Below are 18,507 nucleotides of genomic sequence, written 5' to 3'. Positions count from 1 at the left end.
AAACATGGTAAATAGTAAAGAAATATAAAAATAAGGAATGTATTTAATAATTTCGTTCAATACTTGAAAAGTTTGAAAATATTTATGGATATATCCATATCTTGATAATCCATCAAGTTAATTTTCTTACATAATTTTGCAAAGACAAGGTTCAACAAAAATAAATACTCCTTAGCCTAGTAGGAACAATTATCAACCCTATACATGTGTTACATTTGCCCAGTACTTGATAATAAAATCGGCACCACGTTCCCCAATCATCATACACGGTGCATTCGTATTACCCAAAGTCACTACAGGCATTATGGAACCATCTATTACTCTGAGCCTATCTATTCCATAAACCCTTAATTCTGGATCTACAACCGCTGTATCATCATCTTCTGGACCCATTTTACAAGTTCCCACGGGATGATATGTACTAGACGTATAATGTTTCATTACACATAGGAGATAGTCATCCGTCCCCCATTCGAAATCTTCACAATACGGTAATGGTGTACGAACAAAATATGCCCCTTTACTTCTAAAGGCATGCGTATCTTCTAATGATAGAGCAAATCTAGTGCCACGTAACAACGGAAGGAAATCCGTTTCATCATCAAAGTAATTAGCGTATAACAGTGGATGACCGTATGGGTCATTAGGATTTAGGAGAAGTCTGCCTCGACTCTTTGGGGCTATATTCATCACACGCAAAACGATACCATCGTAAAACGATGCCGGAAGTATGGCCACTTCATTGTACGCGGCAGGATCTTTAATGAATTCCCGCCAAGAACTCGTGTGATCAGCTTGATACTGAACATCAGGAGCGGCTAAGCCGTGTTTACTTTTAAGAAAAGCAATCGAGTTCGTTGGACCGTTCCCTGATAAAGGTCGTTCATGTGGGGACATGTCGAAGAAGTTTTTAACGTAGTAAAATAATTCGTCCGCATTTACAGTCGTGGCTGTTCCATTAGGCAGAGCGACTAGAAGACCATTGTAGGTGACGTGGTCGTGTAAATTTTCACCAACAGACAGGTCTATTATCACAGGAATATTGAGCGATTCTAAATGTTCTCTTGGCCCAATTCCAGACCACATTAGCAATTGTGGGGAATTGATAGATCCAGCGCTTAGTATGACTTCTTTTTTCGCGTATGCGGTGTATTTTTTATTGTTTCTTTCATAAATAACACCGACAGCTTCACCGTTCTCTATTAAGACTTTCTTTACTTCTGAATTAACTTTAACCACGAGGTTTTCTCTCGTGTATCTAACTGATTGAATGAATGCTGTGTTTGCGGACCATCTTACTCCATTTCTGGCGAAAGCTTGCGCTTGGTTCGTTCCTTCCTGATGTGCCCCGTTATAGTCTGTTAATGGTAAACCTCTTTCGATGTGTGATTTGGTAATCATTCTAGCTACATTATCAATATACGTGAACCTTTGTATTGGTTGCTCTCCGTGAATCTCGTGGTATCTTCTATCTAGTTCTTCTATTTCTAAATTGTCTTCGTGTTTTTTGAAGAATGGTAATACCTGTAAGAATGTACTTTACTTTTTAATACTAGAAAATAATAAAATGGGTTACATAATTCAGAAATTAAAGCAGTTAAAGGTTTAAAGCATTAGGATAGTTTGTACTAGCCTAAGGAACTAGGGTATTTGCTTTAAAGTTAATTATTTAAAAATATTATAATTGATTTTTATAAGAGAGGTACGTCCGTACGTGTACGTCATGTTGATTAAGTATTACATTATTGTTAGCATAAATGCGCAGGCGCAGTTAATTACAAATTCATCAAAAACCAACCAGTACTGAAATTAACATTAAAAGTAAAATTTAATAGTGATGAACCTAACCCTATCAGTCTTCAAGTAGAATTAAAATATTAAGCAGAAATTAAACTTACTTCTTCATAACTCCAACCTCTGTTACCTAGCGCTGCCCAACGATCGTAATCCAGACGATTTCCTCTTATATACGACATTGAATTAATGGACCCGGAACCGCCCATCATTTTACCTCTGAAATTATAACAAAAAAATAAAACATAGAAAATAATCAAAAGAATAAGTGGCAAAAAGCCAACATCACGCGGTGTTCCCAGGCGGTCACCCATCCAAGTACTGACCGCGCCCGACGTTGCTTAACTTCGGTGATCGGACGAGAACCGGTGTATTCAACGTGGTATGGACGTTGGCGATGTATGTGTTGAAATTTAGAATCACTTGATAACTAGTTCAATTTTAAAACTATGTATTAATTTTTTTTGCCAATTAATCTCGTGGTCCAGTTATTCAGAAAGTTTTGTGTAGGCTGTAGCACATTCCAGCTTTTTACTTTTTTTACTGATATTTTTCACAATTGAATTCAAATTTTAGCCATCTTTCTAGACTAGACTAGAACAGACTTTCGTTCCAAACCTTATTAGTTATTTTATTATTTAAAACATACTTTTTTAACATAAATTGTCATCACTTATTTCTTTATTTTTAACCTACCTCGGCCACGAACACCTCCCGCCATACGCCAAGCAACTCTTTCCATTCGGCTCCGTACTATACCCCCAGTCGACATTCGAACCTATCAGAGAGTTATGCAGCCCTGGTATCAGGGTTATGTCTGGTTGTTCTGGTCCAGCTTCTATAAGTAAAACCTGGAAAATATGAAATGTATAAATGTAATAGCACAGACTAATCTTATCTTATATATAAAAATTAATCGCAAAATGTGTTGGTAAGCGCATAACTCGAGAACGGCTGAACCGATTTCGATAATTCTTTTTTTATTATGTTCCTTGAAGTACGAGGATGGTTTTTATGTAGAGAAAACGTAAATAAGTACCACGGGCGAAGCCGGGGCGGACCGCTAGTACATATATAAAAATGAATCGCAAAATGTGTTGGTAAGCGCATAACTCGAGAACGGCTGAACCGATTTCGATAATTCTTTTTTTATTATATTCCTTGAAGTACGAGGGTGGTTTTTACGTAGAGAAAACGTAAATATGTACCACGGGCGAAGCCGGGGCGGACCGCTAGTAATAATATACAAGTAATAGTAATTGCGTGTCTTTTCTATTAAATATAAATTTAACTCAAACTCGAACATTTATTTAATATTTATTCAACTTCGCGCAAAACATCTGATTTTTCAAATTTATAATTTATTTATTTATTTATTTATTTATTTATTTATTTATACAAAACCATTCCTACCATTACAGTTTACCCAATGCGATAGGGAGGTCAAAAAATGTCTTTATGTATCATACATTGCACTTGTAAGATAATACATACACACACATATTAAGAAAAAACACTATTTTTAACGTTCATGATATTTTTGATGTCATTTTTGTTATTTAAACTAGTTAAAAAACAGTTTAAAAAAGTTCTGTCTTGGACGTCCGTGTGTCTGTATGTGCGGGTCCTTTTTCTTGTTAACACGATAGCGACCGAAATACTTTACTAATCGAGTCTTTTTTTTTCTCACGCTTGAGTATGCTCAGGAATAGAACCCTTTCATTTTTCAGGGTCTGATTCGATGTGGTTTAATTGTTATTAAATAAACAAAAATAATATAATTAATAAATATTTATTAAAAAAAATTATGAGGCGTGCACTTTTGGATTTTCCAAATTATTTTTAATATTTACCACTGATTCGGAAAGCTGTATCTATGGAGAAAAATTATAACATATTGGATACGTATTTAAAATAAAAAAAGTAAAAAGCCAACATCACGCGGTGTTCCCAGGCGGTCACCCATCCAAGTACTGACCGCGCCCGACGTTGCTTAACTTCGGTGATCGGACGAGAACCGGTGTATTCAACGTGGTATGGACGTTGGCGACATACGATGTGAAATTTAGGATCAATTGATTACAGTTTGAAACTTCACTACGTTATCTGAACAAAGTTTTAGTTTTGTATCTTCGAATTCATCCATCATTTTTGTAGTAAGCATGGTAGTACATACTACCTTTTTGATTGTACTTATAATGCATCACTCATAAAATACCTTCAAACGTGCTTCAAACATATTTTTCTAAAGTCTTTGTTATTCTCGTTCAATTAATTAATTCAAAAATCATTTACCGCGAATTTAAAACAAATTTGTACCTGACACACTTTAAAGTAGTTTAAACCAATTTTCCTGTCCATCTATATGATTAACACTAAATATGATTCTTTATACACAATATCTGTGTACTTAATATCTTAATTACTTTATGCACGTTATTACCTATTTATTATTTCAATTGTTTGTTGCCGTGCTAACTTAATTATCAAAATATTAAAATTAATATGTACTTATAAATAATATATTGTTCCATGTTCAAGGTAATTTTGTCTATTGATATTCATTTCAGTTCATTATTTTCATACCACAGATAATTAGTTAATTACCTACCTACTACGGTACTACGTCTTATTCACATAAAAAAAATGTATTTTTGGATTAAAAGTCTTCCAAAATACAAAGATGACGACAAAGTCGAATTACGAACGTGCTAGCTACCAAATATATTGTTAATTGTATTTATACTCAAACTCAAACATTTATTTATTCAAATCTATAGTATTGGCGGGATAGTCCATTAGATATAATTATTATTATCTGTAAGCTTAGATCATTAATCTGTAAGTATATCTTTTATCACATTACGCTCACGCATTGCAATACCTAAAAGCTTTTAGACATCTGATAATAAATTTGTATTATTTTGTAGACTTTACAACTAACATTGAAAGGGCATAGATAAGAATTTTGGGCTATGATTATATATAATATGATTAGCTTCCGCCCGCGACTCCGTCCGCGCGGATGTCGGTCTTCGCGTGGATGGTCTCCATTTTGATTAACTCTACCAATGACATCTTATAAATATCTATTGGACCCAAATACGGCTAGGCCTATAATAATACGCAACGTGTTCGCGGTTCTACAGAACAACGTCTATGGATAAAACTGAAAAATTAAGATTAATTTTTTTTCTACGTATTTTTCCAGGATAAAAAGTATCCTATTTTACGCCCAGGATAATAAGGTATAATTATACCAAGTTTCATCGAAATCGAACCGTTAGTTTTCACGTGATGTCTTCACAAACAGACAGACAGACAGACAGACAGACAAAAAATTTTTTAATCACATATTTGGGTTTGGTATCGATCCAGTAACACCCCCTGCTATTTATTTTTTTAATATTTTCAATGTACAGAATTGACCCTTCTACAGATTTATTATATGTAATAATAATAATAACTAATAATAGATTCTACTGAATCGAGTGTATGTACTATGTACTATGTTACACACATTGCATACAGATTTTTACGCTTATACCACCTTATTACAAATTACAATAACATAACCAAATATAAAACATACCTTCCAATCCGGGAATTCACTGAGTCTTGTAGCCACCACACACCCCGCCGAGCCCCCTCCCACCACTATAAAATCATAATGCTCTTCATCTTCAGTATGATCATGAACTCCAATATCTTCCTGTATACGTCGATCTAAAGAATCTCCATACAATTGCACCAGCACATTTAAAAAAGCATATCCCAAATAGGAACATGCAGTCAGATGACTATTGGCAGGACATACCTCCGTGAGATTTAGGGGTTGCCAAATCATGGCTGAAATTATAAATGAAAATTGACAATATGTTCATGTAAATAATTGGAAGATGATTAGAATTACCTTTTTTGAAATTTGAACTATTAAATAATTAAATTATGTTTTTATACAGTGGTGGTTAAATAATGAATACTATTAGAATATAAATCACAATGCCTAAGCACAGAATAGTTAATAGTACAGGTAGCCTAAGTAGAGACCATATTATTATAGGTCTGATCCTTACGTTTGTAGTGGTGGTAATGAAGACAGACTAATATGCATCTAAATTTATCAGATAATTAATACATAATTAGTGTAGTTAGTTTTATATAACTCGTCTTTTGTTCGTATTTTAGTTACAAGTTACAACCTTTTGTCACAGAATACATAATAGTAGCTAAACGCTACAGAACGGACACTCTCCGCCTCCCGCCAAAATTAAACTTACCTCACCTCCGCGCGATCAGACATAAAATGGGCCATATTTTTCTGCAAGGACGATACGCAACGAAGATTGACAACATTAATCAAATTGACTTAAAGTGATTTTATTATTTTGGATTTGTGATTATCGTTTTTCGTAGAAAATGGTTAGATATTGTGCTGTTTACGGATGTATTTCATCAGAAAAACGCGAATTTTTTTTTACGCTAGTCACAAATGTGCCAACCATAAAGCGTTAACACACACATTTGCAGTCTCTACAGTGTGACTGTCAAAACGATCATTTTGTATGGAGTGTCCGGGGTGTGCTTTTGTGTAAGGTATGAAGGAGTCATATTGTACGTGATCTCTATACAACTTGATTAATGCTCTAATGTCAAAGTGCACACTTTCCATGTAGTAGTGCAAAGCCTGCATTTTTATAAAAAATGATATTTCATGTTAGTATTTTCTAGTGTTTTGTTTTACGCGACTATTACAATAATTAAAGATTTTAATGAAGCACGTAGTCTGGTAAAAAACAGTAAAAAGCCATATGGTCACATCACATTTTAATGAAGCACGTAGTCTGGTAAAAAACAGCAAAAAGCCAACATCACGCGGTGTTCCCAGGCGGTCACCCATCCAAGTACTGACCGCGCCCGACGTTGCTTAACTTCGGTGATCGGACGAGAACCGGTGTATTCAACGTGATATGGACGTATCGAATTTTTAAAACATTAATATTATGAAGGTTTGTTTTCGAGAATTAATTTTCAATTAAAATCATTTTTAGTACAGATTTTTACAACAATTCTTAGTATATACAAAAAAAAAAACAGTCACGATGCTTAACGATACGTTTATCTTAATTATTGAACAAGTTTTCAGCCCGAAAGAAATAATTCACGAAATTTTCTGACCATATAAAAATAATTTGATGTCGATCAGTTTAATGCATATTTTGTTGTATAAAGTTATTTGTAAATTCGAACTGAGTCGTGTAGCAGTCGTGGCCGAGTGGTTAAGGCGTCTGACTCGAAATCAGATTCCCTCTGGGAGCGTAGGTTCGAATCCTACCGGCTGCGAAACTTTTTGTGTTATATTTGAAAATAAAAACCGATACAGAGGCAGGCAGCAGTACTTTTGTATTATTTTTGCAGTCAATTATGAATACTTCCAGCGTTCCAGTATTTCTTAATAGGTTTGCAGATATCATTTTTATAAGCGTTGTAAAATTAATCATTACTTACATGAATTTTGAAAATGTTACAAACGAAGTAGTGGTTCTTATGAATCTTATGTTTAACCTTAGGTTTTGTTATAACTTATAAAGTTTTATGAGTCGACCCGTTTCATAATTTTAATACACAAAACATTTATTTGTTTATGAGTTGGATCGATTTTTTCATTTTTAGGTTCTGGTTGTAGGTATAGTTCTCAATATGGTCAATTGATAAAAACCACTATACTAACGGTGTGTGAATAATTTAGTCTCAATTTACAAACTTGAAGACCAAGATAGTTCAATGAACCGAAAGAAGGAAACTAGTCAATTTATAGTCACTCATTTACTCATTACCTAACTAGGTAAGGACAAGTACATAGTGAAATGCTGATAAGACTAAGTTTGTATATTATAAAAAAAAACAAAAAGGTTTTTCTAAGGGGACACCCGGGTTTGAACCGGGGACCTCTCGATCTGCAGTCGAATGCTCTACCACTGAGCTATATCCCCGCTGATGACTGAAGTAAAAATAACGCTATTATTCATCTTATCACGATCGATAAGTAAAAAAAATGTGTGCGTGTACTAGTAGTGTACTACACACGTAAGAAGTGAAACTTTATGACCTTATTTTTCAAAAAATATGTTCCTATATGCAACTTTACATAAAAACGTCGAATCAGGCGTGGTAGGGATAAGAAAAAGATGGCGCGTAACGGAAAAATGTCACGCGTAACGAAAAAAATGTTACACTAATTTTTTTCCAACCCCGATAAAGAAGTTTCACTTCAAAAATTTTCAAAAAATTTCTTGAATTCAATTTCTAAAATTGTTGATTGCTTATATTATATCTTTGTCTATAGCTGAATCTCTTTATCACTTAGTATTTTTTCGAAAATACTAAAAAATATTGTAATAAACATCTATAAAAGTATGTTTAAAAATTGAAAGAAAAAAGGCAAAACAATCCGCCCCCGGGTGGGCTCGAACCACCAACCTTTCGGTTAACAGCCGAACGCGCTAGCCGATTGCGCCACGGAGGCCATGGATGTCGCAACAAAATTAAGGATGTGAATCTTTTAGAATTAAAATGATACATTTACATACTATACAGGACTATAATACGCACATCATGCGCACTTGATGCGCACACTCACATCAATAATATGATGATTGCAAGAAGAATGCTCGCAACTTGCATTCAAATTGTGTTGACGGAGCGACAACGTTGCAGACGCTCGTCATGCGGCGCGTGCGATCCTATAATATGTATATTATCAACAATTACATAATATCACAGAATAATAACTAGTCGCTAGCTAATAAATTAATAATATTATGTCTCTATTATGTAAGTTGAAGGTACTCGACCGACTCAAGTCTCAAAAAATGCTATTTGAAATATTATTAGTCTGTGCTGATACATTGTGAGTTGTGACTTTTATAGCGTGAATACATGGGTCGGGGGTCCACACAGGGTCTGCTCCGTTATGTAATTTTATCTTTAACTAGCGGTCCGCCCCGGCTTCGCCCGTGGTACATAATATTTACGTTTTCTCTACATAGGAACCATCCTCGTACTTCAAGGAATATAATAAAAAAATAATTATCGAAATCGGTTCAGCCGTTCTCGAGTTATGCGCTTACCAACACATTTTTCGATTCATCTATACAAATATTATAAAGAGGAAAGGTTTGATTTTTTGTTTGTTTGTTTGTATGAATTGAATAGGCTCCGAAACTACTTGACAGATTTGAAAAATTCTTTCACTGTTGGAAAGCTACATCATTTCTGAGTGACATAGGCTAGGTTTTATCCCGGAAATCCCACGGGAACGGGAACTATGCGGGTTTTTTTTTGAAAACGCGGGCGAAGCCGCAGGCGGAAAGCTAGTTTTTATATATAAGAAGATTATTATATTTATGTAGCAGAATCGCGGCTGTTTAATCATTTTAGCAGTTATAATACATGGATATCATTTTGGAGGCTCGACCGCGTGGCGCGTACATAATGTTGCTGACAAACGTGTAACCTTAGCGTGTAACTTGTAAGGTAACCTTAGCGTGTAACTGGTATATTGTACACAGCTGCTCGTTTATTGTGTTTATATTTTAAAATAATTAATTTATACCTGAATATTGGTTAATGGAATAATGGTTTCTAATTTTTTTTTAATTCTATTGATAATAAGTAGTTTTTTATGTTTGTAAAATTCAACAACATCAATAACTCCCGTATGGTCTAGTGGCTAGGATACCTGGCTTTCACCCAGGAGGCTCGGGTTCGATTCCCGGTACGGGAAAATCCTTTTTGATTCTTTTTGCAATGTGATTACGATAATATGATAGCATGTCAAGAAATTAACAATAAAATTTTATAGGGACAGTGTTCAACAAGGGTTTGACGCATTTGGTGCACTTCTCAACTTGTACACCATGCTCAAAAGGTGAACTTAGCAACTTGTGCACTTCTCAAATATTAAAAAATTTTAATGGATGATTTTAAGTTGGTTAACATTTAACATACCAATAAAATGTACTTACGAGAAAAAAATGCAATATAACTTCTGGGAAAAAAAAGTCAAAAAGTTTTGTCAGAAGTGGGATTCGAACCCACGCCCTCAGAGAGGACCAGAACAGCTCAAACCTGCTCAGCAGGTAAGGTTTCCCTTGAGTCTGGCGCCTTAGACCGCTCGGCCATCCTGACAGATACGAGACACGTCGAAATTATCGATTAGATTCACAGGTTTATACAATAACCTTATAAATAATAAAAAGCACTTATCTATAATGATAGTTTAAATTCTGTTCTTTATTAAATCAATTTAAAATATATAAATGTGATTATAAACGTGCATTTAAAACACAAAACATTTTCATATTACTAATTAAATTTTAAAAACAGCGCCATCTTCCGTTTCATTTCTACACTATTACCGAAAATGTATGTATGCTGATTTTGACAATTACCGGTAGATGTCATTGCCCAGTGGTTATCGTTGCAAAATTTGAATTTAGAACTTATTAATTTTACCATATTTTACTTACCAACAATTTTTCATATTTCATAATTTTACTAGTAAATGGCTAAGTAGTTGTAAGCAATTGTAAAAAAAATCACAAAATGCATCAAACGCGGTTTTTAGCAATAGGTACCTAAGTTAAATAAAACCAACACGTACCTAGTATTTCACAAGTATTTTAATGATGAATGAAAACTTTAAAAGAAAATATGCTGAAAGCAATCTTGCACAAACAAGTAAGTATGAACACAGAATAGTTGAATGAAAAATAGGAATAAGATCAACCATAATAAGAAACAGTACTTAGTACTTACCACTCGTACGTGCAGATATACCATATTCCTACGTTTAAAACATTGCGATATTAATGGAAATTTCTGCACTCACTTAAAACTTACAAACTGTATCAACATACAAACAAAGAACTGTTTTTCTCATACAGTAATTACAATTAACGTTATCGAAGTCCGCAACAAACTTTTCGCGGTGATTTTTGTCGTTTCGACATTTTCATTTTGACACTAACAAAAAGCAACAGATAAATAATGCGTTTGACAGTGCTCATATATGATATAACTAGACATATTTTCATTACAGAGAAACGATTTTTGGAAAAAAAGTTAATACCGATGAAAAACTTTATTAATGATATACTTATATTATATCATATTAACTTATTGATTTTATGGATAATCTCTCAATGTATGAAATATTTGAATGAATTGAAATAGGTACTTGTTACAATACGTACTTGTCAGCCTGTCAGATGTTTATTTGAAATATTAGTTGACATTGACGTAAGTTTGTATACATTTTTGAATTCATAGCAGTGTTTGTACATTTAAGGTTATCATTTTTCAAAATAAATTTATTTATTCATAAAATAAAGACCCCAGCAATGGACGTCGAAGCGAAAATTAAGGAAGATATGAGGGCACTCGGTTGCACCAATGAAGAAAAAATATCGTTGGCGTATCATTTGTATATTTATTTAGTTGATGAACGTCTCATGTACGATACCGAATATTGTTACAATAAAGATATAGATACTCTGTATATCGTAGCCAGACCAAATAAATTGCATAAAATAAACATATATGTGCCCATTCCGTGTTCATTTGACTTGAGTTTTACTTATATAGGGATGTTACAAGAAAATTTGTGTACTGTAGAGACTGGCCCTGCTATCAACTTAGCATTTATTGAAGAAGACTTTACCGTGAATATTTACACAATAACAAAGCGACTAGAATCTCGTCAGAGTGAAGAAAAGACAGCTCAGTTGAGAATTAAGGAAGACAAACGGACATTTATTAATAGTGAACTCAAAAAGAACAGGGAAAATATATTAAAAGATGCTTTGGATGGTGGTGTGGTAGATGATGATGATTGTCAAATAATAGACTGAAAGTAAAATGTGTAACATAGTGTATGTATTGACAAAAGGCTGAACCTAATATGGACACCTCACGAGAATGGTGTGAAAGATGAAACGTTTTATTACCGACAGTGTATGTTCTGTTTTTTTCATTCTTTAAATTTTAATTTTAATATATTCCCTGCCAAGTAATAGCTAGTAAGTAAAACCATTATAATTAGCTTTAAATTATAAATTGCATGTTTCAATGACCCATATATTATAATGTTTGGTACCCCGGGATGATTGGCAAGTTATTTTTATAATTTACTAGTGGTCCGCCCTGGCTTCGCCCGTGGTACATATTTAGTATCCTATGTCCTTCTCCTGGCTCTAAACTACCTCCCTGCCAATTTTTAGCTAAATTGGTTCAGCCGTTCTTGAGTTATAAGTGGAGTAACTAACACGACTTTCTTTTATATATATAAGATAGATGATCTATAATTTGTTGTTGTATTCTATTTTTATACATAGATAGGGTTTGAGAAATAAAATATGTTTTAATTTTTTATATTATTTTTATTGTAAAAATATACAATGATGGTACATAACCACTAGAGTGGTCATTACATAAAACCTTTGGGTGGGGTAAGAAACTATTTCACTGAATACCCTTAGTCAGAGTAAATACATTAAATAAATAGATATAATATAGCTTAGCATTAGTTGATTACACAATACTTTCAGTCAAATACTATAGTACAAAAATATAAAATCTTAAGATAATTGAGTTAATTATATTACATTGAAATATACTCCACTAACCTTTATTTATTGTTATGTGGCAACCCTAACTGAAAATTACATTTATGAAATAATTATGTGCTTTCTGTAAACTGGCATGTAACATCTTTACAAACTTACAATAAAAGCATAATCATATAGGGTTGTCAACAATAGTTTAATTTAAATTTAATAAAATTTTTTTATAAATATTAGTTTTCTTTAAACATTCTATTCATATAAAAAATTGGTAAACTTTAACCATACTTTTAAGACTGTTAGCGCAAAGAGCCTCAATCTTTCAACATTAATTGACTCTAATAGCCATATTTAGGGTCAGAATAAAAATGAAATCAAGTAAAGGGCTAGACAGCTATTTACAGGATTTCATTAAAATATAAATAAGTTTTATAACAATATAGTCTATACACCAAGTGTCCTCTCACATTTTCACTATTCCCGTAACACTAAGTTTGAACTCAATAGCACTTTTTATAATAATAAGTCCTTCTTTGTTTTAATGCATTTACCTCTAAAGCAAATTTCGGTTTCATGGGATACCTCTGTAGACATGGATGTACTTATTACATTTGAAGGATCCATAAAACTAGATGCTGATGTACTTTCGACAGCCTGCGATTTTTCTGTTGCGTCATTGCCAATATTTTTCTGATCTTCAGTAATAGCTGAATTTTCTGTTACACTATCGGCTGTTATTTCGTCAGGTATGTAACTGTCGGTTGTTCCTTTTGTTGTCTCCGATTCAAATGCACTTTCAGATGCTTTGGTGGACTCTTCCCTGGTTTCATTTTTCACTGGTAGAGTTTCCTCGCTCGACTGCATTCCAAATAGATATTCCATGAAGCTAAAACCGTCTGATCTGTCTATGGTTGGCTGTGTAGGTTCCGAATAGAAAGATGCATCTTCTAATGTTGGATCTGGGGATCCTGTACCCCAGTCCATATCACCAGGACTGATATCGGCCATTGTTTCCTTCATGGCAGGTTCAGTATTTGCTTCAACTTTTTGAGTTATAGCGTCGTACTGGCGTGTTGCGTTTATTTTAGGAATATCGATATCGGCCGATAAATCAAAGGCGCTGTCATCAGTTTCATAGAAATCCTTTATAAATTGGAAACTTGGCTTGTATGTGGTTACTTTCATTTTCTTCTTGTTACTTTCAATCGATTTATCAGAGGATATTTTTGATATGCTTTGTCCAAGTGTATTTACTGTATTAGGGTAATACTGTGATTCGGCAACCTCGAAAGACTCTGTTATTGGACGAACTTTAACTTTTTTCCAGAAGCCACGTCGACGGTTCTTGCGATTGGTGGTATCCTCCTGAAAAATAATACATACAATTTACATATTTGTTGTTTAAAATATTTTGAGAACATCATAGAAACAGAAATAAAGTGAATTGTAATGGTTAAAAACAGTATGTTGCATTTCTTTCATGAATTTTTAAATGTAAAATGTTTAATCCTTTCTATACGTATTGTTTTTCTTATATTTATAGATTAATGTTAGTGATAAGTTATGTAACTATGTATTTAGTAATAAAGTATTACCTCATCATCTTCCTGAGCTTGATCCTCCGTCGCTGGCACCGCTGTAGTCGTTTCTTCTTGTACAGGTGTAGTAGTTTTAGATGAATAATTTTCTCCAGACGTTATTATTTTCTCTGGCGGTATTTCTCCAATTTCACCACCCTTGTGTTTCATTACTTTATTTGTATATTCATCTTCATCTTGTTCTTCTAGGCTTTTCATTACTTCCTCTAACATAGTTTCAAATGTAGACGCTGCTTCATTTGATTCTGTTTTACCTACTTTACTTTGTTCGACATAAGCTTCAAGCGTGGAAGGAATATCTGTGATTTTCTTATTGACTCTATTGTTTGTATTTGTCGCAGGTGTAACAGATATTAAAATATCATCATATTCGTTTCTTGCAGTTATAATATCTAATTCTTCGTCTTTTGATTTTGTTTCAGATGGTTTATTTTCTTCAAGTAGATCGTTAGGATTATACGGTTTAAACGAATCTTTAGAGATTTTTGGGGACCAACGGTCGGAGTCTAGAGCAGCATATTTCGGCCTATTTATTGAATAATTGGGTTCTTGATCCTCAGTAACAGCTTCTTCAGATTCAGGTTTTTTGTTGTAGCGTTCAGAAAGTTTTGTTCTGTGATTAAATCTGTTGTACGGCGTACTTCTTGTAGTAGTAGATGACGAATCGTCTGTTTGTACTTCCGGTTTCTCAGTAGGCTTTTCAGTCGGTCTTCGCCCTCGGTACCTGTTTTTAACGTCATACGTTTTCCTAGCTGATGCTTCTGTCGTGGTAGTATAAACTGGTCTTCTTCGTCGAAATTGTCCACGTTTATTTGTTGTTTCTGCTGATGACGCTGTTGCCGGTGGTTCTGTCGTTGATTCTGGTTTATAAACAGGATGTCTGTGGTCGTCATATTGTGTTCGACTGTTGACAGGTTTTGTTTTTAGATCAGCTTCAATTTCTTCAATACGCATTGTTGTTCGCCGTCTATCGAACGCTGGCCGGTATGTAATAGGTTGAGATAACTTTTTCCTCTCAGTTTTTCTTGTGGATTCTGTAGATGAAGATTGTTGGTACTGTCTCACTAATCCTGGTCGTACTCTAACTCTATTGTATGAAGGTGTCGTTTCTACAACTTGTTCTTCTTGATTTTGATCCTCTGTTACGTCGTGGTTGGTAATTTTTGTTTCTTCATCTTCAGATATTTCCTGCTTTTCTGTTGCATACTCATTGTTAGCCGAATAATTGGGTATATTTTGTTCTGTAACTGGGCTAACTGGACTTGTCTGATATATTTCATCTCCATTTTCTTGTCTTTCTTGTCCAGAGTGTTGTTCTTTAATTTCTTCGTAAGCTGATGGTCCTACGCTACTTTTTGTTTGGTAAACATATTCATCATTTCGACCACTATTTCCTTGCTGTCCATATTGAGTTTCTGATTCAGAAGAAACGGCTTTAGATGCATATACGTCTCCAGCTAATTCAGCATTAATGTTCTCCGTGATGGATGGTTTATCGTTAGTGTAGGCATTTTCAGTATCAAATGATTTCGATTCGTCTACAGTGTTAGTGATATGCATTTTTGCTGTCGATTCGGTTATAGCATCAATATCAACAGTGCTTGCACGTTCCATTAGTGTTACAGGGTAGTTCTGATGTAAAACATCCCTTTGATATGCTAAATCTTGTTCTTTTTGTTTGGAACGTTTTGTTTCCGTAATCTCATCGTATCGTGGCTTGTATTGAACACGACCTCTAGTTCTTTGCGGTCTTGTTGTGCTTTCTATACTTTCGGAATATTCCTTATCAGCCTTTTCAGTGGTTATTCTGTTGGGTTCATATTTTGGTCTATTTGTTGGTGGCTTTCTTTCTCTATAAGGTCTTCGTGTTTGTGTAGCGCGTGTGGTGTATTCATTTGTATCTGTCCTAGCAGTAGTGTATCGGGGACGACCTCTCGTCCTTAAAGGTGTACGCCGAGTAGTTGAAGTTGTTGTAGTTGTAGTACTAGCCTCTGTGGGTTGTACTCCTTCATAACTATAGTTAACTTCGTATTGATTATATTGTTGGGGTACCTCAGCTGGTTGTTTTTCATATACTGTCGGTTCTGGTACATAGCTTACAGTCTCTGTATTTGAGTCCTCTTTAGGAGGTTCAGTTTCAACAATTTCTTTGTTTGGTGCAAACGAATTAATTCTAGTTATTTCCAATTCGTTTTGTGTAGGTAATTCTTCTGTTACTGGCTGTTTATATTCTGTGCGTGGTGTTGGTTCATTCCTTATTTTTGGGTATTCCTTTGTCTGGTAAGCCGGCCGCCTAGAGGATTGACTTTCAGATTCATAATGGATTTCAGGAGAGTAGTTTTGTACATAGGATTGTGAGTATCGTTGTCTTGAACTTTGTGTGACGGTTGTGCTCGGCGCTGTTGTAGCTTCCGTCTGCGCAACAGTGGCAGCTGGTGTAGTAGACGATGACGTACCCGGAGTTGCATGAGTTTCTTTATATTCATCGAAAAAGTTTTGGTAATCGACTGGAGTATTGAAATGGAATGCATGATTAATAGAAAATGGATTATGGGTTTCCAAAAGATGGCTGGGGTGTGTAGACGAAGGTTTCGTTGTCGTTGTAACAGTAGTTCTTGGCGTAGTTGTAGTTTCTACTTGTTGAGGAACAGTATAAGATTTGACGCGCTGAGGTTGGTTATGGTTCACCTGTTCAGGGAAGTTAACGTATTGAGATGGAGTATACTGATCACCAAAGTTACTTAAAAAGTAGGATCCTGGTTTAGGAGGACTCTTCACTGTGGATGCTTGTTTGGGCGGTGATAACGTGCTTACTGATTGCTGTTCGATAGAGTAATAGTTATTTTGGTAGTTTGGTGGACTGCTTGGTTTTGGAGCAACAGTACTGTAATAACTTATTTGAGGTTTTTGCGTAACAACGTTTTGTTGATACTGGGGTCGGTTATATACTTGTGGTCTTATGTATGGGTTTTCATACGTTTCAGGAATAGGTTGCGGTGAAGGTGTGTTGGAAGATTCCTTTATTTGTGAATTGATCACTACTGACCCAACGTGTGGAGAAGGGAATGGAATCTTAGCAAATCCTTGCGGAGTGTTGTAGCTTAGAGGAGCCACGAAGAATGGCAGTTGACGAAGTTTCTTATCCACGTTATCGATATTTGATAGATATGGCAATTCGAATTTGACATAATTATCTGGAGGTGTTAAGTTCGAAGGCCCTATAAAGACTTTTGGAGCATTAAGAGGATTTACAGAGTCTAAAACTGGTACAGAGTCGGCATTTTTCAATGAATTCAACACGTCTCCAACTTTCACAGTACTTTCTTTTGATTCTGGTGATAAAAATATAGCCAGTGGTGGTTGATGTGGTTTCAGTTTTTTTGGCCTTGGTGTTGTAGGTGGAGCAGTCGGAAACGGCGATGATAATGTTGAAAACTTTGAGTTTTGATCAAATCCAATAAGTTGCCTATTAAAGTCATTTAATGCTTCTTGCGAGTTGAATGTTTCCAAAGGTTTCGTTAGCGGCCTCTGATATTCCGGAGCGAGATTTTGTTTCAGTGGGTTAACCCGCAAGTTTTGATTATACGGGTCTGTATTTAGAATTTGTGCCGATGTAAGTGGACTCCTGAAGTTAAACTGTCCTCTATTCAACGATTCTATTGGCACGTAGAGTAGCTGAACCTCTTCTCTTTCGGCTTTAGATTTGCCTTGAGCTTCCTTTGATTTATCATAGTTATCGAATTTAACCTTTTGTAAAGTCGGCGCTTTCTTAGGCATACCGAAATCGGAATTATTAACAATTCTGTATCCATCAACAAATTTTGGAGCTTCAGGTTTGATCTTTGGTGTTGGATTTATAAATTGTGGTCTCATTTGGGGTGGAAGTGGTTGAGGTTTCAGAAAACCATCATATTTGCCAGCACTAGATACCGTCGGCCTCGATTTCATTTGCGGAATGGTATCAAAATTGAACTGAGGAGAAACAAAGCCTTGACTGAATGGAGAATTAGGTTGCGCCAATCCAAACTTAAGCCCTTGTCCAAAACCTTGGTCTGTGAGATAATTCTGCGGTGCTGACGGTACAGCTTGAAGGTACAGCTGTCTATTAGTTTGTGCATTAAAGAGAGGTCTTGGAGGGAAGTCATCTTGAGAGAATCCAGTTGGTTTTCCAAATCCAGGGAAGGGTTCCGATAGAATCCTTGGCTCTGCGATCGATTGACGTCTAATTTGGATCGGTTCTCTCTCCGGCGGACCAGGTAATGGCACCCAGTCGCTTATGTCTGATGTATAAGAGCTAAGTTGCCGTGACCATCTTGATTTTTCATTTCCTGCTGCCGCGAACGCCAGAAACAAAATACAGGCGAGCACTTTATACGCCATCTGTAAAGAGAGAAACATAGTCAATATTAAAATGTAATCGTAACTCAATTATTAGTTTCCTATAAATATTAAATTAAGTAATAAGGTTAAAACTATCATTTGTCCGGTTT

The 18,507-nt window shown here is 34.9% G+C and overlaps 3 protein-coding genes, 7 non-coding genes and 1 pseudogene across 10 annotated transcripts in view; 3 read left to right on the top strand and 8 right to left on the bottom strand.

The window, feature by feature from the left end:
* Window positions 1–161: 161 nt before the first annotated feature.
* LOC149898469 (glucose dehydrogenase [FAD, quinone]-like) lies at window positions 162–5,641 on the bottom strand. Its single transcript, XM_090115085.1, has 4 exons — window positions 5,387–5,641; window positions 2,491–2,645; window positions 1,899–2,013; window positions 162–1,524 (listed from the first exon to the last, which is right to left on the bottom strand). Exons 1-4 carry the CDS (start codon window positions 5,639–5,641, stop codon window positions 199–201), a joined length of 1,851 nt encoding a protein of 616 aa, XP_089971211.1. The 3' UTR covers window positions 162–198.
* Window positions 2,072–2,190, bottom strand: LOC149898471 (5S ribosomal RNA). The gene has a single exon (XR_016458059.1). It is a non-coding gene; the product is annotated as a 5S ribosomal RNA (ribosomal RNA).
* On the bottom strand, window positions 3,724–3,842 carry LOC149898470 (5S ribosomal RNA). Its single transcript, XR_016458058.1, has one exon. It is a non-coding gene; the product is annotated as a 5S ribosomal RNA (ribosomal RNA).
* Window positions 5,642–6,658: 1,017 nt separating the features above from the next.
* On the bottom strand, window positions 6,659–6,776 carry LOC149898468 (5S ribosomal RNA; annotated as a pseudogene).
* Window positions 6,777–7,055: 279 nt separating this feature from the next.
* Window positions 7,056–7,137, top strand: TRNAS-CGA (transfer RNA serine (anticodon CGA)). Its single transcript has one exon. It is a non-coding gene; the product is annotated as a tRNA-Ser (tRNA).
* Window positions 7,138–7,715: 578 nt separating this feature from the next.
* On the bottom strand, window positions 7,716–7,787 carry TRNAC-GCA (transfer RNA cysteine (anticodon GCA)). Its single transcript has one exon. It is a non-coding gene; the product is annotated as a tRNA-Cys (tRNA).
* A 459-nt stretch (window positions 7,788–8,246) lies between these two features.
* Window positions 8,247–8,320, bottom strand: TRNAN-GUU (transfer RNA asparagine (anticodon GUU)). Its single transcript has one exon. It is a non-coding gene; the product is annotated as a tRNA-Asn (tRNA).
* A 1,188-nt stretch (window positions 8,321–9,508) lies between these two features.
* Window positions 9,509–9,580, top strand: TRNAE-UUC (transfer RNA glutamic acid (anticodon UUC)). The gene has a single exon. It is a non-coding gene; the product is annotated as a tRNA-Glu (tRNA).
* A 289-nt stretch (window positions 9,581–9,869) lies between these two features.
* On the bottom strand, window positions 9,870–9,984 carry TRNAL-CAA (transfer RNA leucine (anticodon CAA)). The gene is made up of 2 exons: window positions 9,947–9,984; window positions 9,870–9,914 (listed from the first exon to the last, which is right to left on the bottom strand). It is a non-coding gene; the product is annotated as a tRNA-Leu (tRNA).
* Window positions 9,985–11,025: 1,041 nt separating this feature from the next.
* LOC149898462 (uncharacterized) lies at window positions 11,026–12,222 on the top strand. The gene has a single exon (XM_090115056.1). The coding sequence runs from the start codon at window positions 11,199–11,201 to the stop codon at window positions 11,706–11,708; it is 510 nt and encodes a 169-aa protein (XP_089971182.1). The 5' UTR covers window positions 11,026–11,198; the 3' UTR covers window positions 11,709–12,222.
* Window positions 12,223–12,855: 633 nt separating this feature from the next.
* LOC149898459 (uncharacterized) overlaps window positions 12,856–18,507 on the bottom strand; it is a 28,365-nt gene continuing 22,713 nt past the window's right edge. Inside the window, exons 2-3 of the mRNA XM_090115055.1 lie at window positions 14,015–18,397; window positions 12,856–13,784 (exon numbers count right to left, since the gene is read on the bottom strand). Coding sequence (XP_089971181.1) covers window positions 12,933–13,784; window positions 14,015–18,397 — 5,235 coding nt within the window. The 3' untranslated portion in view covers window positions 12,856–12,932. The remainder of the gene's footprint in view (window positions 13,785–14,014; window positions 18,398–18,507) is intronic.

The sequence above is a fragment of the Colias eurytheme genome, chromosome 22, assembly GCF_061535395.1.
Source record: "Colias eurytheme isolate Ceu_HAF_F1 chromosome 22, ilColEury1 Martin Lab GWU primary, whole genome shotgun sequence".
Taxonomy (NCBI): domain Eukaryota; kingdom Metazoa; phylum Arthropoda; class Insecta; order Lepidoptera; family Pieridae; genus Colias; species Colias eurytheme.
This window is presented reverse-complemented; position numbering and strand designations above follow the sequence as displayed.

Coding starts and splice junctions, on each gene's coding strand:
- LOC149898469 (XM_090115085.1), bottom strand. CDS start 5,641: ATGATTTGGCAACCCCTAAATCTCACGGAGGTATGTCCTGCCAATAGT. Junction 2,646..5,386: donor GTGAATTCCCGGATTGGAAG/GTATGTTTTATA, acceptor CATATTTTCCAG/GTTTTACTTATAGAAGCTGG. Junction 1,525..1,898: donor GAGGTTGGAGTTATGAAGAA/GTAAGTTTAATT, acceptor ACATTCTTACAG/GTATTACCATTCTTCAAAAA.
- LOC149898462 (XM_090115056.1), top strand. CDS start 11,199: ATGGACGTCGAAGCGAAAATTAAGGAAGATATGAGGGCACTCGGTTGC.